The 21,875-nt window shown below is 40.9% G+C and overlaps 1 protein-coding gene across 2 annotated transcripts; it reads right to left on the reverse strand.

The window, feature by feature from the left end:
- Positions 1-574: 574 nt before the first annotated feature.
- Positions 575-13,229, reverse strand: SLC25A30 (solute carrier family 25 member 30). 2 transcript variants are annotated; one of them, XM_061369904.1, is made up of 10 exons: positions 13,172-13,229; positions 10,131-10,209; positions 8,577-8,724; positions 7,789-7,883; positions 7,432-7,517; positions 6,394-6,493; positions 4,543-4,663; positions 3,855-3,993; positions 2,850-2,930; positions 575-2,098 (listed from the first exon to the last, which is right to left on the reverse strand). In XM_061369904.1, exons 2-10 carry the CDS (start codon positions 10,192-10,194, stop codon positions 2,060-2,062), a joined length of 873 nt encoding a protein of 290 aa, XP_061225888.1. In that variant the 5' UTR covers positions 10,195-10,209; positions 13,172-13,229; the 3' UTR covers positions 575-2,059. The 2 variants fall into 2 exon arrangements, with proteins under 2 accessions (XP_061225888.1, XP_061225889.1); XM_061369905.1 differs by lacking the exon at positions 13,172-13,229 and adding an exon at positions 13,025-13,165.
- Positions 13,230-21,875: the final 8,646 nt, after the last annotated feature.

Below are 21,875 nucleotides of genomic sequence, written 5' to 3' on the forward strand. Positions count from 1 at the left end.
AGATCCTGAACCACTAGTTAAGGATAGGAGAATGGAAATGTGAGAAGGAAATGGAACTGTTGAAACAAGTCCAGAGGAGGACCACGAAGATGATCAGGGGGCTGGAGCACCTCCCGTATGAAGACAGGCTGAGAAAGTTGGGCCTGTTCAGCCTGGAGAAGGCTGCATGGAGACCTCATAGCAGCCTTCCAGTACCTGAAGGGGACCTAGAAGGGTGCTAGAAACTCTTCATCAGGTACTGTAAAGACAGTAAGAGAGGTCATGCATTCAAATTCTGTGAGGGTGGAGAAACACTGGCACAAGTTGCCCAGAGAAGCTGTGGCTACCCCATCCCCAGCAGTGTTCAAGGCTAGGCTGGACACAGCTTGGAGGAACCTGGTCAAGTGGAAGGTGTTTGTGCCTGTGGCAAGGGGGTGGAACTAGATGATCTTGAGCTCCTTTCCAGCCCAAGCCATCCTATGACTTTATAACTTTGTTTCACCATTCTCACACCTTAAGTTATTAGTCCATCTTCCCTCCAGCATAAGGGGTATAGACTATTCCACTCCCACTGTGTCAGTGCAGTTCAGAGTCATTACACAATGATTTGAAAACTTGTAATAAGGTTACAAAACCCATACATTTGCTTACATAGTACACAAAAATTTCTACAAGTATTTGTATTAAAACACGGAAAAGCTGTGCAGAAAACCACTGCACAGAGCATAACAACAGACATAGAAAAACAGTGTACTTCAGGAAAGAAAGTGCTTTCTGCATTTAGAAATCCATTTGTGGATCTTATGAGAATATAGTAATTTTGAAGTCATAACAGTTTAAGTGGAATGTGCAATTAACCAAAACTGTTTAAGAGATATACACAATGCTACACAAATACAAAGCTATACATCCCACTTTGCTATCCTCTGTAAATACAGAGGAACCATCCCATGACTGACATATTGCATATTTCCTTGCCTGGAATTCACCAGCAGCATTTAAAAACCTTAATGTATTGTTTAGTTAATGGTCCTGAAGCTTAAGATACACATTTCAGGCAAAAGGTAATGCTTGAAGGAAACTGTGGTTTCTGCATGAAGTGTTTACTTGCATATATGGAAGTACTCAGTAGTTCTGGGTGTGGGTGTCATCTTAAAGAAGGAAAACTGTCTTTATTGTGGATTTACCTTTGGAGGGGCCTGGTTCTTTTCCCATGGCACCTATATAACACAGCCTGAACGGCTTAGTGTAAAACTTGTATCTCATATGATACATAATATCCAGCATCTATTACAAGTAGCTCTTCCCCAACAACAAGGAAGGCATAGAAAGTTTCTCTGCAAGACATGCAGATGAGCATGGACTTGCTTGAACTTCAGTCCTACTTGTGAATTTACATGTGCATATGTTGAAGAATCACACTGAAAAAAAATATCAAGAACAATATATGGGAGAACACTTGCAGCTATACAAAACTGACAGCTGTGGCAACAGTGCTTTCAAAGGAAACTGGATTATTTCCAGCAACTTATGCCAACATCTAAGGTCTTAGAACACAGGAAAGCTCTAAAACCAGAAGCAGATTTTTGTCTTGCAGCAGGTATTTTACTGAACTGAAAGCCTGAAGAGACATCTTGTGATGCTTCCAGTTACTTTGAAACTATAAACTACCACAGTCAAATTGTATACCCTTATGGAAAGAGAAACCCAGCCCTGTGGTACTACCTATCTTTCACTGCCTCTTAAAAACATTGTGTATCTAAGTCTCAACAGCATAAAGCTGTATTACAGACCTTCACATTCAAGTAAACTTACACAGCCAACAGAAGGAATGCCACCATATTTGATTCTGTCTAGAAAACAGTGCACATCACCCACAGAGTCACATAAGCAAGCTGCTGTTACAGGAGCCAATCAGCCTTGAAAACACTTCCAGGTTCTTCTGATTCAGAACAGTCTTGCAGTGACCTCTTCCTCTGGCCAGCATCTCGGACAACAAGGAGTAAATACTCAAGACAACTTACAAGTTGCTCTAAACTCAAATAGTACATTCACAGAATTCAGGATACAGTTCAGCACGTCAGTCTAATTTTTTCAGCTGTTCGTATGTTAGAAAGAACTGGGACAGCTGATTAAGGAAAAATTTCATATTCATATGTGGAAAATGTGTCACCTCACCACTGCAGTACAGCTGCATCTGCGTGAAGCTTTGCTCCACTTTGTTGCCTCCTATGCAGTCCTGCTGGTAGGCCATTTTTGTTACACAGTACTAGACAGAAAAATGAAATTTGCTTTAAGGCTGATGATGCCAATCACTTTTCCATACCTATTCCTCAGGATCTTAAACACAGGACTGAGGAGGCAGGAGAACACTGTGAAAGTTTTGAAAGAGTCTTTGCTCACTTAGCTTTGATGGGCTAAAGTAGGTTTGCTCACGGTAAAAACTACTACTACCAACTCACTTCCCAAGGCTCTTGAAACAAACAAAATTGTGTGAGAAAGATAAACAAAAAAGATTTCATGGCTAAGCACCATTTCCAGCAGTTCTGGAAGCAGCCACCATCCCTAACTTTTCTGGGCAATTTTATTTAAAGCTAGGCTCCAAACCACAGAAATGAACAAGTATGAAGTTGGAGGAACAGAAAAATGTTTTGCAAGATAACGTTCCAATATTTACTCTATGTGAATCACAGATTCACTCTGACCAGCAGCAGCTGATGAAGAAAACTGTCAACTACCCAATTTTCTATTCATACAAAAGGAATATTTGTGCTGACATGACACTTTGCACACTGAGCAGTCTGTGAAACTGCCAATACCTGCTGTTTTATTGCTAGCTTCATAGTTTTGCACACCTTTGAAAAGGATACAATGATATTCCAAGGACCAAGTCTTAACCAGTTTGGCCAAAACCCCTTATATAGAGCAAAAAAGCCTTCATTCTTCCATGTCTGGGGAAAGAAAAACAAAACAAAAAAACACCACACAGTAAGAACAAGTAATTCTTATTAGCAAGAAACCTAAGCAGCATCTCTTAAACGTATTGTGAGGAGACAAAAACATTTCACTATGTAAAGCCAAAATTAGAGAAGCCCACATCACCATGGCAGGTTAAGATGCAGGTCATTAAGTACCCAACCTAGATTTGTCCAAATTACTTTCCTGGACTTTTTTTACCCCTGTAAAATCCCTTGCAAATGGTGTGTGTGTATATATATATATATATATATATATATATATATATATGTGTGTGTGTATACACACACACACACACAATGTATATATAGACCTGCAGCTCACATCTGGTACCCACTTGAGATTTACCATTTTGCTTTATGGACTTCACAAAATTGCACTGAACAGTGCAACTTGTTCTGCAATAGAAACGGAGAAGAGTGGCAGGACAGTGCCATGTAAAAGGCCATCGTTCTCCCACCTCATACCCAATTTAGGAATTTAAACAACCCAAGCCAAAATAATCAAAATCAGACACTGATACTGGCTTTGGCTGTACTAGCCTCTCCCATATGCAGTAAGCAGAAAAAACAACCGACCCCCAGAAGATGTTCCTCAAGGAGTGACCTATGATGTCACTTCCTATCATTATATTAAACGTTACATCTTACAAAGTAAAGTAAGAGACAGTGGCCTATCCAAGCACCAAAGGAATTGGGTGCCTGCAGTATATACTACCATTCTGTCAAGACAGTAGATATTTTTCACACCAGTGTGTTACTGGCAGTGTGGTCCTTTTGAGCATTATGGCAAAAAGCATACCTAAGTTACTTGGAAGCTTAGAACAATTTTGAGCTCTATACCAAAAATCATTACTCATGGCACCAGTTCCTACTAAAGTCGATAAATCAACTACTTACTTGTAACAGGCAATCCAAAGTGCCCTTGTAGTTTGAGTGCCCCCCATATTGTTGACTTCTCTGATTCATCATGCGTGTTCTTACAACATCAATTGGGTTGGATGCAAGGGCTCCAGCTAACCCACAAGTAAAACTTGAGCTAGCAAAAGAAGGGTTTAATGAAATTTTATCTAGTACATTTAGAGATGCACAAGAAATACTGCATGTTTTCTGGGGAGGGAGAAATAATGAGCACTTAATGATTTATTTAAAAATAACATCTGCTAATAAATTTGAAAAAATTACTTTTACTATAAAGCATAATTTTGAAGATTTGATACACAGCCCTTATATACAATCTCTGGACACTTGGACAGAAGTTTGTGCCTCAAAAGCAAATATTTGATTGGAACTTTCCTCTAACTTCAATTTGCACAGCTGAATGATTTGGACCACCCACCAAAAAAAAATAAAATCCATATTCAAAAGGAAGTTAAATCCAAATTCTAAATTAAATACCATGCTATATGCTACTATTTCAGATGCTACTGCATTAAAAAGTATAAACACACCAGAAGTATATTTAAATATCTATTTTAAACTTACATATTTAAATATGTATAAATATCTAGATAACAAATCAAAATACTGAACCCCCATAATGAGACCTAACCAACAATGAGTTATGCAAACAGTTTTGCAGACTTACAGGAAGTGCGTATATACAGTATCTCCCATAAATCCAGACATAATTATGTGCTTCTTGGTAAGGTCATACACTGGCAGTTCTACTCCTACAACAACAGCAGCTCTCTGTGCTGTCAATGATACTCCCTGGCAAAAGAAAGCATACAGGTGAAGTTTAAAATTAGCTTTGTGCACCAGCAGCAAACACTAGCTTTTGTCATGGTTTAATCCAAGCCTGCAACTAAAGTACTACGCAGCTGCTCACTCATTTCCCTTGCCCTCTGGTGGGAGGAGACTCAGAAAAAGGTAAAATGCATGGTTCGAGATGAGAACAGTTTAATAACTGAAGTAAAATGATTTAATAGAAATAGGAAAAAGGAATAAAACCCAAGATGGACAAGTGATGCAAAATACAACTACTCACTACCCACTGACCTGTGCCCAGCCCATCCCTGAGCAACACTCAGCCCCTCCTGGCCAACTCCTCCCAGTTTATATACTGAGCATGATGTTTTATGCTATCAATACCCCTTTGGCTAGTTTGGATCAGGTGTTCCATCTCTGCTCCCTCCTGGCTTCTTGTGCCCCTTCTTATTGCACAGCATAAGAAACTGAAAAGTTCTTGATCAGGGTAAGTGCTACCGAGTAACAACTCAAAAAAAAAAAAAAAAAAAAAAGAAGTTTTATCAGCATAATTCTGAGACTAAAGCCAAAACACAGCACTGTACCAGCTGCTAGGAAGAAAACTATCCCAGCCAAAACCAGGACACTCTAGTAATACAAAGCAGCACACTATGAATGTGTTAAGAACACTGTTAATACAAATAAGGCTAATTAGCACAAGTCTCAGATGTGTGTGCTCCAAAAGCCCACAAATTCAAATTGATAGATAGAACACTTAGAATCACAGACTGGTTAGGGTTGGAAAGGACCTTAAGATCATCTAGTTCAAAACCCCCTGCCATGGGCAGGGACACCTCACAGTAGACCATGTCACCCAAGGCTCTGTCCAACAGGACTTTGATCACTGCCAGGGATGGATCATTTACCACTTTGAGCAACCTGTTCCAGTGCCTCACCACCCTCACAGTAAAGAGCTTCTTCCTAACATCTAACCTGAGCTTCACCTGTCTAAGTTTGAACCCATTACCCCTTCTCCTATCACTACAATCTCTGATGACAAGTCCCTCTCTAGCATCCACACTGCATGGCAATTTCAGTTCCTGTATGCTAACCCACCTCTGTTTATCATCCAAATTCTTAGATCAACAGCAAGCTATGACCTCAACAACTGGATGATACTGTGTCCCTTAATGCTAACTGAAAAACTGACAAAATAAGAAATATGAACAGAAAAAACAGAGATCAAGAAACTTTGCAGAGAAAAGCACACCAAGAAAAACATTTCTATTTCCTAGCTGTTTCAGAACAATCGCACATTTTGGATCTTCGGTTATTATATACTCACTGGCTTTAACTGGCATTAGAGACAACCTACAAGACTGAGTACAAGAATTCCTGAGCTAGATGGGATGTTGATTAGTGCCTTCCCTTCTGAATATTGTTTATTATGTTTTAGAAAAAACAGAGCGTACAGATTGAGGGGTGTCTTGCAAAGTGCTTCTAAACTAGTCCTGTAGCCAGTCACCCTAATTTAAGCCTCCTTTTATCTCCCCTTTAGTAAGTGGCTAATCTGTGAACACAAGACTGGCAGTAACCCTCTGTCAAAACACACCAAGACACCAGCAAACTACACCTAACAAACTACATCCATATTAGCTTCTCCATATTTTAACAGAGAATACTGTAGAAGTACATGAAATTCAGTTGAGCAAGAACACATGATCAGACTATAGAATACAGTTCAACAAACTTGCCTTCCATAAGCCTTTAGTGCCTTCCTTTTGGTAGATCTGTATGAAGTTGCCCATCATTCCTCCTTGAATCACACTACCTTGGGCTTGCATTCGGATCTGCAATTTATTTGAAAAATCAGAATATAAATATTTTTCAAACTTGCAACAATAGCTTAATACAGTTTTATTGACATTTTAAGTTAACATCTCTTTAGTAAATTCAAGTTCTTTTAGAATAAAAATTAATAGCCGACATTATCATAACTATGATGCAATTTTTTTACTTAACTATCCAAATGCAGCTGCTAATTTTGAACAAGTACATGGTATAATTCTTAGCTGCATTAAGTCACTCCTATTTCTGTTCTCGCACACTACTCCATTTAGATTAGACTGACAGATGGGTTCTGCAGGATGTCCTTTACAGTGTTCTCACTGGAGTACATTAAAATGGAAGGTTAAAAAGATTAAGGCTTCAGCTAGTGAAAACCACAGCATTCAACCCTGTGGATTTCTAAGAAAGTATTTGGTAGTTACCATGTCAGGTTCCCAAGAAGATGTTTGGTGACAAGTAAGTTGGTACATGGACATAATTTTGGAAAATAAGTAATTGTACCCACACTTCAAATAGTTTTAATTTTTTCATTAGAGGCAGCCATCTAAGTCATATGCTAGAGTTTTGCGAGTTAAATACCATCAATCCTTCTGAGCTCTACAACATCCTAGTGTAACCATGCTACCAAGAAGTATAGATGAAATATGCAGTGTGGCTTCCACACACAACATAACATAAAAGTTAAGCCATATTATTCTCTCTTCACCCCAAGAAAATGTTATATGGATCCAACTACCTTCCCCAAGCCATCAGTTTCCTGATGCATACTTCAAAATAATTAGTATGGCCCAAAAGGAGGTTCCAAGAATTCAGGGTGTTACTGATTTTTAAACATCAAGAGATGAGAATAAATAGGGTTACAGGTCTTTTATTCATCAGGAGATTCTGCATTTCCTCAAGGAGAGGACAAAAAGGGTACAGGTGAACTGTAGACACTTACCTTTAAGACATCTGTAGGGTTGGCAATAGATGATGAGATTACTCCCGAAAGAACACCGCATAGAACATTTATCATCAGGGTTTCATCTATTCCATAAACAAAGAAGTTTAGCTGCAGATATACAAAGCTTTAGCTGCATCAGGGCAGGATGATGCCACCCCTCCTTTAACCAGAGAGAATACCAATTACAGAAGCCTTACAAACTATTATGACAAGTTTTCCTTGCTGGTTCACTTTAACTGGTACACAGAAAGTCATTCTCAGTAGACTTGTTCAAACTGTTACAGTAAGATACCAAATGGAAATAGCCAGCTTCAAGAAAATCAGTCCTAAATTAAATTGAAATAACCCACTCACCTTCTGGATGCTCAACAAATGTTCTTTTTAAGCTCTGGTAAGTGCCTATTTTTATAGTTCCATATGAAGCTTGCCTCAACATTGCAGGTGCAATCCTGTAAAAATAGGTAATGATAATATTTACGCTCTAAATTGCAAAAGACTGATGAGCAAACATTTTCTGGAGCACGAAACTGAACAAAAGATACCTACCAGAGAAAGGTCTAATCATTTAAATCAATGATTTGAACTCACTATAGACAAAAGATTGGGGGTTTGGGGTTCTTTTAATTAAAGCCTGCAAGAACGTGAATGAAATATGGAAGGATTACTATTAAAGCATGCCTCAACTGCTAATCTATGAAATAGCTGGCAAGCCTGTCTAAAATGTAATCTGCAGATTACATCTTTCCCCCACCATCTTGCATGCTTTAAAGATAAGCATGTCCATTTATACACAAATTTTAATTCAATTTTTCATGAGATGGAACAACCATAGCAGCATTGTATAGAACAATTTTATGCTTTGCTATCCTCCCACCCCCACCCTCCCCACCCCCCCCAACTAGGTTTTGTTGTTTTGGTTTGGGGTTGGTTTTTTTTGTTTGGGTTTTTTTTTTTCCCAAGATGAAATGTTATTGCAGAATACAAAGACTGAAGGAATTTAAGCTTGGACTTTCAACTTCCAGACTGAGGAAAACCAAATACCTTGTAATTCTGAAGCCCAAGAATTTACATACTATGGGCTCACACTTATCAATAGACTGCTCATAGACTGCTCATAAATCATTACTGCAAGTCAGTTTTACCCAGAGTATAAGGCTTTCAATCCTTCTTCTCTGCTTATTCTGACTAGCGCATGCATCATTCCACGGTAGCGGATCTCTTTATATTTGGCATCATTAACTTGACCTTGAACCTGAAGACGTGTTTTTGTCAGATCAATGGGAAAAGTACCTTACAGAACAAAAACAAACAAAAAACCCCAGAAAATTAATCGAGTGCTTACCTAACCAAACACAAAGAGCATGATATAAAAACCAGCAACCTTTATTATATACCAAAATACATAAAAACACTCCCATAGGAAATAAGTCTCTTATCAAGACATTCTTTTAAGCAAGTGCTTCATTTTATGTCACTTTGTTTCTTCCAAAAGCTTGTCAGAGGCCCTATCTCCTATGTTTGTTTCACATTCATTATATTTTTAGGAAATACGATGTTGTCTGGTTGTAAATAGCCACATGGAATAGACTCTGCAATCACAATCAAGTACAGAGTTTGGATGTGCGTTCTACCAACACCTTTGAAGAACATTTAATTGAAGGCAGAGAAATAAATTCTATAGGACTAGTTATAGAGATTCCAGCCTGGAATCTAAAAAAGCAGTAGCAGCAGCACCTGTCATTGCTTTCCTGTAGCCTGCTGCTATGTCAAGTTCACTCTCTCCATGCTCCCTCATGAAAGGGGCTTAGAAGCCTATTCCTCTAAAGCTTATCTTTAGGAAAGAGACAACCTCAATATTCAACACTCACCTAAACACTACCAGGAGTCAGGATTAGCTACATCTGTTCTAATGAGGTTTAACAGACAAGCAAGGCTTTTTAGGAATTGCTTGTCTTTCTCGGAAAGCTCTTGGCATCATTGGCCCCATTCAGACGAGTCAAGTAAGAGACACTTCAAACTCAAGTCTGAACATTATTCATAAAAGAACACAGAAAAACAAAATAGTATTTTTAAGTGTAGTTTTATACAATACAGACTTTATTAGACAAATTTCACATGCAAGCTCACCACATCAGGCTATGTTCTGCTACTATGAAAAAATAGACTTCATTTTCATGTACATGCAATTCAGATAAGACTTTAAAAGGATGTTGGTATTTTAGGTTTGTTTTTAGAGTAGACACCAAGATAAAAGATGCACTCTCTAGCCATATCAATTATTCTATGGTGCTCACTAACTGAATTTAGATGTTCAAATCTAATCAGCCACTCACAGCCAAGAAAAGGGAGTTTCAACTGCAACATAGCTACCCAGAAAAGCTAAGAGCTTAACTTGCTTACTGTAGCAACACAAAAGCTGAGTATACTTATGACCACCATCCAGGAACAGATCAAACACCAAATAATAGAATGCAAAGGCAAAGTTTGTATATAAACAAGACTCACAACGGATGAGAGTTTACAGACAGAAATGTTCTGACACTAACAAAGTCCTGAGCAGCTCCTTAGTCAATATTTAGGAAAAAGCCTTCTATGCTTTAGGCTGCCATATACTACTGATAACATGGAACCAAGCTTGTTTTTTTAAAAGAGACTGAGCAGTGGAGGTTATCTAAACAGTTAAGAGAAAAGCTTACCACATTCTGCAGTGATTGATGCTAAACCTCCATAGATAAAGGGCTTCCAGTTTAGTGCTGACATTGTTGATTATTCTTTCTGCAAAATAAGAAAGTGTTTATATAAGTACATCTGTTATATAAATATATATGCCAACAGTTAATAAAGTTTTGTGTCTTGCCCATTTAAGATGAACCTTCCAAGCACACCAAGGATAAAAGCATTTACTACCTTTTATAATCTAAAGTCAGTAACACTATACAAAGGCATCTGGGCACAGATCAATGCCTCTACTATGTATCTGGGCCACCACTATCCTCACCATGAAAGGTTAAAGTAGTTTGTCTCCCAGGCATGATCTTATGGAGCACTGCAGTGAATAACCTCCAACAGCTCTTACCAAACTGAATTAGGTGGACCAAGTCCTCCAATCGAATGAAATTTTACAACAGTCATTACTAAACTTCTATTCCTTTTTTCTGGTTGACATTAACATGAGCTGAGCTCCTACAGTTAGTCAGAAAATAAGGGTGTGCACAACACTTTGCTTCCATTAAGGCCTATATCTGCTACCGGTGCTCACAATGTTAATTCCTGTGACCATTACACTGTTTTCATGTAGTCAGGTGCATAAGGCCTTTTGCAGTAAAAAAGGCTGCTCTAACTTAGAAGTCAATTAAGTGAATTTGACAAAGTGACACAAATCATAATTAATTCTGGCACAGGCTTTTAAGGATGTTGAAATAATCCCATTACGTTAGAAAAGAGGCAAGAACTACAAAACCAGACTAGTGCAGCCAATACAAAATTGCCCTTCCCAAAACAAAGTAAACCTCTCTACAGCTTACTTTTTCCCCTTCTTATAATGTAAATACTTCTCATTCCCCATTTTCGAGAACACCCTCCTCTACACATTGGATTCTACAGTTATCTGCTGCCAATTAATAAAAAACCCATCACAGCTCAAAGCACAATTTCAAATACTCAACCACCAAGCACACAGAAAACCATCTTACTCCTCAGGCTGCTGCCAAGATCACCACTGATGTAAAAATAATTAAAAAAATAAAAAAAAAGTAAAAAAAAAAAAAAGAAAAGGAAAAGGCAAGTAAGGACAGCCACTACTTTGCCAAGAAAAGCACAGTACAAAGATCAGGAGCCACAGGCTTAGACTATGCCAGCTTTGCAACACGAAAGCAGCAGAGCCACAGGGGTATGACACTGTGCCAGAGGGAGGCCACTTCCACCTCCAAGTTCCTTGTATTCCTGTCCTGCCATGATTAATGGCAAATCATTTAATTAACAGAGACAGAGGCAAGCTCAGTTTCCCCACTATCAGCCATGCATGTGATCTTGAGAAACTTGGCAAAATTACAATTACCTTGCTCCCTCAACACATTAACAAATTTTCATCTACCACAAACACTAACATTCCTAAAATTAAGATACATATCTGCATCTTTATTTCACTCTGTCTGGGCAATGAAGGCTACTAATTTTTCTGTGCAATTCTGGGGCACTGACATGATGCAGAAGCATGCAAACATCACCAAATAAAGCTCCCCATTTGTACACAGAACTACTAATGCTGGCTGAACTTTCAATACATGTGTAGGACACCCTAATGCAGAAATTTTACAGCACATTGTTCCTTTAGTGCATTCCAAGGTGAGGGCCTTACATAGCCCTGTCAAGGTTTGTACCTCTGAAAGGCTTAAAGCAGAGTGGCAGAGCTTATTTAAATATAAATACATAATCTCAAAAAACTTACAGCAGCAAACAATTCTGCCCTTTCACCTCAGCTGTTTCATTTTCATAGAACAACAGAATAGTTAGGGCTGGGAAGGACCTTAAGACCGTGTAGTTCCAATCACCTGACATAGGCACACACTAGACCATGTCACCTAAGGGTCTGTACAACCCGGCCTTGAACACTGCCAGGAATGGAGCATTTACCACTTATTTGGGCAACCCATTCCAGTGCCTCACCACCCTCATAGTAAAGAACCTTTTCCTTCTTATTTTCTGAATTCCTGTTTTGGTTTTTACTCAGAACTTATTTCCTACTCTGATAAAAGTATCTCCTTTGAAGAATTCCATATCAGGTAACTGGCAAACTACTTAGAACTCAGCCCTCATTGGAATGAGGTCTTCAGGTCTTATTAAAAAACTGTCATCAGTAAGATGACAGAGGTGATACTCTCCCTAAGGGACACTGGGTTAAATTAATACAGAGAATCTTCCACACACTGCAAAAGTTAGAAGCAAATCTGATCACTTTTAACTGGCAGTGTAACTGAAATAAAATCAAGAGCCAAAGTTCCATAGAAGAATGAATTAATTAGGACAAATATTTAGGTATTTCCCTGTTAGGAAACAGACTTTAAAAGAAATATATCTAATTCTTTATTTGTTAAACATATTGCTATCATACCAGCCACAGTATACTCCAGTTTACAGTAGTTTCAGCTATTTAAAATGAATCTGACTGTTACAAAAGGCTTCCACTAATGAACTATTAGTCCTAAAAGGTTATTACCTGTAATATAAACATGCACATATAAAGCAGTTATCCAAGCAATACTTTTTAACTGCACGGGTTATCCTGCAGCCACACAGCTCAGTTCTTATTCAAGCAGTGAAGTATGATCAGAAAGAAAAAGGCTAGGGTAAAAGCTAGCAGCCGTCGTGGCAGGTCCTTGCAAAATAGCAGCTGTTTTACAAGTAGGGAAGCCAGCGAAATCCCTTCCCAACTAAAGGGATGCCCTGGAGCAGTACCTCCCTGAGCAGCACCACCAGCCTACTTTAAACAGCTAGAACAGTGACACAAAGATACCTGTGCCACGAAGGGAGGAGGCAGTATGCACCGACCAAACAACTTTTAACCAACGACGACCTACGAAATGAAGCACACCTTCATCAGGAGGGGAAAACAAGGGAAAGAAGAGGAAGCGGCATGTCCCTGCTCGGGGATGGAAGGCCCTGGAGGGTACCGAGCAAACCTCAGCAAACCTTCGCCCTGCTTCAGAGGCCGCGCTCGGTGAAGCTCACGAATACACACCTGCACCCGGCCGGGAGATGAGCCCTCACCAGCACCCGCGATCTGAGGAGCCAGCAGCTTCCCCCGCCGCACTCACCGCCAAAGCCTCCTCTCCCCACGTTCCGATATGCCGACAACCTCCACCCCGCCGCTGCCGGTTATAAGGCACTGCTCTGCTCCCATGAGGAGGGGCGGTGGTTGGGGAGCGCGGGGCACGCCCCGGCCCCGCCTCGCTCGGCCGTTTGGGCACGCTTGCCTGAGGGAGCAAGCCGGTGAAGGCCGGAGAATGCGTGCGTGGAAGGGGTGGATTTAAAGGGCCCGCGGAGGGGAATTGATTTGAGGGCGATGTCGAGCCTGTAGTAAACCAGGGAGGTGAGAGGAGGTAGGAATTGATCTCCCGACTTTCCCGTCAGGAGCTGGCTTTTCGAGACTTGTGGCTGTCCGGGACAGTGTGGCATTTTCCACTAGTAATGCCACCTGGGCGACTGTGCTAGGAATGTCGGGCATTGCAGTGCTCCTCAGTTAGTGAACAGGATGCTCACCCCTCAGGGTTCCTCCTCATCATTGACTGCAACGACATTATTTTGTCCTTATGCATGCAGTTGCATGGCTGCCCGTGCTGCCTAGAGACACCACAGCTGTATCTGGGTTAAGCTTCCTTAAACTGGTACAGGAAACTTGGATATCTGCTCTGAGAAGGAACAGAAAGGGGCAGGGTGGGTTTAAATAACTACTTAGCTCTTTAAAATACCCGGTTAAGTATTTTTGACAATATAGTTCCACAGGTGATTTTTTTTATTATTATTTAATATTTGGGTTAGAAAGGACCTTCAAAGGTCATCTAGTCAAATTATGCAGCTTTGTGAAATTCTAACACAATTTCTTTGCATTAGCAATGCTGAAATTATGCACTCAGCTTTACATTGCTTTGTAAATGTATATCCAATGCCCACCCAGAAGGCTCAGGGTGTGCTATGGGGGACACCGGTGGTGGCAGAGGGGCTACCCAAAAGGGCAGGTCTCAGCTGTGGTACAGGTGTCAGTGACCAGCCCACCAAGGCTAGATGAAGGGACAACTAGTCCATTCCCTTGGGTCAGAGCCCAGGACTCCGTCTGAAGTAGTTAAGTTAGCTCCTTCTCTGCCCCCAAAGGCAACCTGTTCTGGCAACTCAGCACTTTCCCTTTCTGACTGAAGAGATGCCAGACCTACTCGTAGGGTCTTCCCTGCTGCCACTGTCACTCCACTGCCTTGCAACTGGATGGCATGCCTTACCCCAAAAGGTCAACGCATCCTGCAGTACTACTCTCCTCACTGATCTCAGGGCAAGGCTGGCAGCTGACAAACTTTATTTAAGCTTACTGGCTGGTGGAGGAAGGGGTTAATGCCCATTCAGCTCCCATGAAGTAGCTGGCTGTGGCCTTACCTGCATGTGTCAATAAGACATAAGGAATTAAAAATTGGGTCCCAGTGTCCTGGAAATGCTTCATACATTTTGTGAAAATACATTTCACTACATCTCATACATGTAGTGAAAATACAACCACCAAAGTCCATCACAGACCTCCCAGAAGTTTTCATTTTGGTTGTTACAGTGTGGGCAGCCCACGGAGCTCGTGCTCCTGTTGCAGTGTGCCGAAGTTCTCTTTGCAGATGGGCTTCAAGGTAGGTACAAACTCACAGCTCAGAATCTGTACTCGTGTTCAGACACCTCCTAGACTCCTAAAAACTGTCTAGTAGTTTCCAAGTGTTGTATCTCCAGCAGGGAGATTGTTATTTGGGGTAAACTCTGTGTGGCTCCTTCCTTTTGCACAGAGATCATTTGAACTGATTCTAATGCTCAGTGATTCAGCAGGACAGCCATTTCTGCTTTATGACTTCCCAAACTTCTGTTTCCCTTTAAGGACTTCAGTTCCAGTTTGACCTTAAATTGTTCCTGCAGTTCGGCCAGCTCCTTACACAGGCAGCCAGTTTGGATTATTTCTGATGCAAATCAGTTCCTGCTCCCACACTGCAGCTTCCACCTGATCACATTTTATAAGTACCTGTTTGTACTCAGCCCTGTACTTTTGAATACAAAGGAATTCAGGCTAACTTTTGTTACCCCTAGTGACTTTCAGATGGGTCCTCTGAACAATCTCGTCTTCTCAGCCAGATTCATACTACAAGATATGTAATGCTTTTATCAACAGCCAATAGACTATTTCTGGCAGGCTGCCTTGAGCCTGACATCAGTGCCATGTCAGCAGTTGACTTTGGTGCTCAGCATCTTTTCACATGTCTCTGAACCATGCATGAGCTAACGGTATGCTACTGGTTGCGCAGTCTTACAACAGTTTTGTTCAAAGGCCAGTTCTTTCCTGCTGGGCTGTGTGGGGCCACGGTTTAATTAATTAGTTCCCAGTCTGCTAACCTTACTGCTCCTGAGTTTCTGCACAGAATTTTTAAGCAAAAGAGGACCACCCTCAAACAATTCTGCCAGAGAACTCTACTTTTTGTGCACTGATTCTTGTCTGACCTTTCCCACTACTACTTACAATGGAAAATAATTTCTCAACTGATCTCTACAGCAGTGAAGACAGTTTGGTTCAGTGACACGCTGCTTAAATGAATGGTTGGTGAAGTGACCCAGATGGTTATGGGCATTATTCAAACTGCCTTGCTGTTCTGAAACTAGTTGTAACCACTGGAGAGTTTCCTTTGTCCCTTGGAAACTTTCATGATTGTTAGTCACATAATTAATTACCTTTGTTCATATCTATTGGCTGCATGATGAAAGCAAGTCTGCCACATTGGAGCCAATCCCTTCCTGCCCTGCCACAGCCTTCCTATCTTTGGTGTTTGCACTTTCTGTCTGAGAAGGAGTTAATCTGACACCCAGTCATACAGCAGATGACTTTGTTGGAAGAAAATAAACACTCAACATGCTATTGGCATGTGTAAAATTACAAGGCATATCAAATAGTTTCTCCATCATGTTTGTCAGGGGTAAAGCCTCAGCTGCAGCCATGTCCACCTACTTGTGATGCATTTCAGGCAGGCTGTGGAGTTAGGAGAATAAGGCTTGGGATACAGAACACAGTCTGCAAGGAAAGAGCGAGAGAACTAGGCTTGTTTATTTTTTAAAAGATAATCATCGAGACTGAAGTTTCTGCCTTGGAAACAGACTCTGCTGTGCAGAGTTCAGTGAGAAACCAAGGCAAGCAGGAATAACAGTAAATGTTATTTTGTAGCCTTCTTGTTAATGTTTTCTGATTATCTGATTTGGGCTCTGGCCTTGGCAAGAGCCAAACGTCTTTACCATATCCTAGTTCTGTGGGTATAAAAGGACCATGTTATTTGTTTGTAATGTGTAAAAGGTGAAGGAACGGAGGACAGCTCCTGGCTTTGAGGGTGAAGGAACTAAGAACAGTTCCAGGTTTTGAGTGGATAAGAGAGTTACACAGCATGAGTTCCCAGCAAGACAATTCTAGTAAATGTAAACCTGTAATTCAGGCAAAATTTTCTGAAAGTGTTGCAATCCTCCAGCAGTTCCTGGGAAATTGATTTCTGTTTATTTCTGAGACTCTCTACAGAGATAATAATTCCTATGTATGTCATGGTGTTGGCTTTGATGTTATTTGAATGAACAAATGAAAAGCCGTTCTCAGATAGGAAGGTGCTACAGAAGGCCTTTCGCTACTATGGAACAGTTTCCAACCTCAACAGGTGATCTGAGAGGTTGGCTGTTGTCCTCTGATCACTTGCCAAGTAAAGATCAGGTACAATTGCTTCACAGAAGCTTTTGTCCAACATGGCACTGCAGCTAACTAAGTAGCAGCCGCAAGAAGTGATGCCAATGAGAATGCTAGTAGGTGCAACTCAAAGAAAAGCAAACATGTTTCTATGCCCAACTAAAAAACAGGCAGCACGTGGTGTAAGATATGACCTAACCTTTTTCACAAGAGGAGATTATTCAGTGTTGAATGAAGGACAGAGAGGTCAGTGTGACGTCAAAGAACATGGTACGTATGGTATGGTTTCTACCACTTTAAGTACACCCCTTCATTGGCAGTGGGAAATACCTGCTGGGGGAAATACATATTTGCATTTGACTGTCCTATGAAAGCAGAGTTGCAGTTGAAATAGTTCTACAGCAAGAGAAATGTGACTCATACAAGACAATGGACAGTGACATGTGGTGGCAGGTGACCCAAGCCCATGTCCTTCAAGGACAGGATTCAGGTTGATCAAAACACAGACATACCTGTGTAGGAAAATTCAAACTTTCAGGGCTGTTGTTTTTAAAGGAGCCTCACTGTTCTCTTTCCTGATTCCTAAATTCTGATCATTTTCCCGCAGTACCTATAGAATACTTTGCTTGAAATTATTACCCAAATAATCCAGCTTTTCTTCTGTTTACCACAGTCTGGCTTTGGGTAACCCAGCTTTTCCCAGCAGGATTTGAATACCATTTCCTTCCTTTTCAATTGAAAATTGTACATGGCAAAATTTTGTAAAATTAACATTTAAGTATCATCACAATTTTTTTTTGCAATTAAAAGGTTTTGAAAAGACAGGGTGCTTTCTGAAGAAGTACTTCCTTGCTTTGCAAACCTGCTGACTCACAGGCATGACAACACCAGGGTCCCAGAACTAACATTGTGTTTGGCCAAGATGAGCTGATTGCTGTTAACCTTGAGCAAGATGGGTTATTCTGCACAGCAGGGGAAAACAGCTGTAGGATTTTGTCCTTGACACAAAGGACATATGTACAAATGTCATGAAAAACATATCTTGGACAAGTCAGCATATTTAGTGTGCAGCAGGATTCCTTGCTGACACTGCAAAGCAGCAGCCACAGGTGGGAGCTTGCATATCCACTCACTTCAGTAACAAAGCCTAATAGAGTGGGGAAGCAGAGATGGTTGAGGGGCAGGACAGGCACACACTGCAGTGATAGACACCTTGAGCTTCTACAGAAACATGACATATGATGTGTTCAAACACCTCCCTCTATTTCCCATAGTCGTCCTTCCCTGCACAGGGTTCACTGCATGTTGGCTTTTGGACTCGTGCCTTAGGTGGCAGCAGCAGTGACCACAGCTATGTGCCTCGCAGCTGCAATAAAGGTATTCTGTAACACAGCAGCACCGATGTAGCAGATCATTGCCAGCAAGGAGGATGATCACTTACATTCCAACATCCCGTTCCCATTCCCAGACATGGTTCTGGCCCTTTGCTCACACTGGTGATAACTTTCATCTGACTCGCAAGCAGGTTCAACTCACTAAGTTTACAGAAGGCACCCATCAAAACCTAGGCGTTTGCCAGCTGATGGAACTGAACTGGCTTCAGGTTGGCACCAGCACCAGTGTAATGGAAGCAGTGCAATGGGTTCCCTTTTGGAAACCTCAAACTATTAGAATGACTCAACGTTCTGCAAGACTTAGCCACGATTACCTAGAACACCAAATGCATTTGAGGGGTTGCAGTATGTATCCTGCCTTTAATGCCACATCCTAACTGTGAGAACTGCAAGCCATCCTGTTCCTGCTATGTGGATAATCAAAGAAGAAGAAGAAGAATTGTTGATAGTGCACCTGAGTCTTGAGTAAGCCAGGGAGTGTTTGCATGCAAGGTCAGGCTAGGAAATAGCCTGGGGAGTGGCTGTTTATAGAATGGAATTTATAGTGACAGAAAACAGTCACTGGGAATGATGTTTGGCTTCATGGCTCAGCCTGTATCTATATGCTATATATTACCATGCTTGAGAAAATAAAGTAGAGCTAATTTTGAAAGCAGTGTGTGTGTGTTTGTGTGTGTTTAGCCTTTTTCTCTACAGATGCCACACTAACACCTCTGGCCTCCTCTCTGGCTTGCAGTGTGAGGAGGAGGTGGACTTCCCTGGACATCACGCAATGCACTAACATTTTCCAGCCTTTTTCAAGGTCATGGCACAGAAACTGCTTAGATACTTGAAGGCTACCAGCTAGACCATGTGTAAGACCTCATCTAAGGACTTCACATGGACTCCTACAGTACAGCTAAAAATGCAGAGCTTAATTCATGTAAGACATGGGTTGGCCTTGTTTCAGATACAAGGCCATGGAGAATCCAGTCCTATAGAATAAAAAACACAGCCTAGAATTTTAATAACTTTTCATTTCAAGTGCAAAGCCAGCAAGAAGACAGAGAATACAGACAAAAAAGCAATTAAGAGTGACATGGATGGACGAGAGAAGACAGCGCAAAGGAAGGCTGAGATAAGACGTGAGCAGAACAAGCATGTCTAAATTGTGCAGAAGCTTTTACTGCTGCTAGACTGTCTGAAATGACAAGAGCTTTTCTGTAAGTGAAAAGAATAAGTGATCCTTTCAAAACAGATGGTCTGCCAGTTCTGTAATAGTTGACATGAGGATTAAGTCATTTAGGTAGCTTGTTCCAGAGGAAATTGCTTCTGGTGAAAGCTACTTCTGACGCCTTCATCAGCCTGACAGCCAAAACATTCCAAGGAAAGTGGCTGGAGGTTGAGCTGAATTTCCTGGAGGAGGTACTGAGGGACCCTGGAATACCACAGCACTGCACAGTCACACATCAGAAGACCCAGAATGGCCATCCTTCAGGCTGTTTGGAGAGTAGGACTTAGCATTAGATTATATACTTCACCCTGGATGGCCTTCAAACTTTGAAGGTTTGTAGTATCTGTAAATCTTACAGGAAACTAACCCAGCTCTTGTAATTCCAAAACATTTTGGATTTTAGAAGCTGTATATATATATATATATATGTATATGTATATATATGGTTGCAGAAGACGTATATCCACTGTTTTTATTATTTTTATATCTGGAACTATGGTCTCCACCTGAAAGGCATCTATAATAGGTGTATATGTTTGAAAATGTGGTAACTATAGAGGCTATACAACTTCATTTCAAATGCCTCTCAGTAATATGCAGATGACAGCACTGACGTTGATTCTGATGTTGATTGTCACTGCAAACTCCATTGTAACACTGAATTTTGGCAATTATAAACAGGATGTTCTGTATTTCTAAAACCTTGGAGTACAGAAGCAGTTCCAGAAGCAGGAGAACTCCAGAAGATGGCTTTCGATCAAAAGTGTACAGCACCTGAAAGGAACAGGAAAGGTGGAAAGAGTGAGAAATGAGGCATATGATATAGATGATCTAACCCTCTCCGTACTACCTGGCACATCGTAGAGGCATTTAAATGGTGTGGTTAAACACTAGGTGGGGAGAAATCCTAGTGGTGTGCAGACTCCTGCAGCTCCATCCGGTTTATCCAAACAGATCTCATCCAATTAGCTCAGCAAGTCTCTAATCAGCAAAAAAGATCTTAGTTTAACCACTGCCTTCATCACCACTGCAGAAGGGTATAGATCCCAGACTGAGCTGCCCTCTCATCTGGCCATGTTAACACATAGCTATGTGTCAGTCTTTCTGATCTAAATGCTAACACACCTAGATGGGTGTCAAGTGTCAGAAGAGTTGTTTCTGAAAAGCCCTCTAAGCTTTAGCCAGACACTGGCTTCTGGATACCTGCCAGAAATACTGTTCTAAAGGTTTACGTGAGCCCGCATAGGCTCTGCAGGAGCTCTGTGCTATGCTGTGATCCCCTACCAACTGTGATACAATTCAGAGCTGCAGCAGCAGTGAGGCCTTCCAGATTTCCTTTACGTGTTGCAGGAACACAGCATTAGGAGCAGAATACTTGGCATGCTGTCACAAGTGCAGCACTTCTCATAGCAGGAGAAATAAAAATTGGGATTTTACGATCAAAGCTGTATTTTATTTTGCTGTTTTGCATTAGAAACAACAAGAGCATTTTTTTTGCATTTTCATAAATAACATTCTTCAGCAAAATAAGTTTACCTGGAAAGCTCAGCTGGACAGATTTGTGTTTTGTTTTGTTTTTAATTAATTCCTCTAAGTCCACTGCAAAATATATCAATTCTCCAGAAAACAATTGTTCAGAGAGGTCACAACATCCAGTGCTCTGTCTCACAACAGTTTCAGCAACCCTAGAGCACTTTTGTCAGGTTTGGAGGCATTTGCCGTTTGTTGACTAGTGGCAATGGCATTGGGCCTAGAGCTTCTCACTGACATTCATTTCTTTCTCTATTTTCCCTGCTTCATTTACTTCAAATGCCCTGAAACAACTAGCAATGTAAATGTTAATGAGTGATAGGTTTATTAAATGGACTTAGGTTTACCTCCAAGTTTTAGCTGATCTCTCTTAGCCTTGTGAGGAATGCATTGAGAAAATGCTTGGAAAGGCAGAGCTTTGATTTCAGAGAGCAGTGGTGGGAGACTGATTATTATTTTGTGAAGGTCCCAGGGCATAAGTTTTGGAGGCAAAAATAGTTTTGAATGAAAATCAAGAACAAACTATGTCTGCCAGATTTTGTCAGGATGCCAAGAACTGCTCACTCTAAACCAAGGGTCTAACCTCATATCTTGAAATATTAGGCTAGACAAGGTAATGTTAAAACACTTCACGTGTACTAGCATTTAAGGTGCTGCTGCAAAAGATGCAGCTGAATTTATAGAGCTGATGATCCTTTCTAGTGCACTTTAAACCTAAAGACATGCAGAGACACCAACATTAAGTATCACACTGTAAATACAGAGGTGTATGTTCAAACACTGCTCTGAGGTCGTATAGGTTTTGCTCTGTTGATTTTAGCTGACTGTGACTATTGGGGTGAGGACTCAAAGGTGG

This window comes from Neopsephotus bourkii, unplaced genomic scaffold (genome assembly GCF_033783945.1).
Source record: "Neopsephotus bourkii isolate Nb327-2 ecotype Australia unplaced genomic scaffold, CSIRO-AGI_Nbou_v1 NB_1520, whole genome shotgun sequence".
Lineage (NCBI taxonomy): Eukaryota > Metazoa > Chordata > Aves > Psittaciformes > Psittacidae > Neopsephotus > Neopsephotus bourkii.

Coding starts and splice junctions, on each gene's coding strand:
- SLC25A30 (XM_061369904.1), bottom strand. CDS start 10,194: ATGTCAGCACTAAACTGGAAGCCCTTTATCTATGGAGGTTTAGCATCA. Junction 3,994..4,542: donor ACTGTATATACGCACTTCCT/GTAAGTCTGCAA, acceptor TTCTTTTGCTAG/CTCAAGTTTTACTTGTGGGT. Junction 2,099..2,849: donor TTGGTCCTTGGAATATCATT/GTATCCTTTTCA, acceptor CAGCTGTCCCAG/TTCTTTCTAACATACGAACA.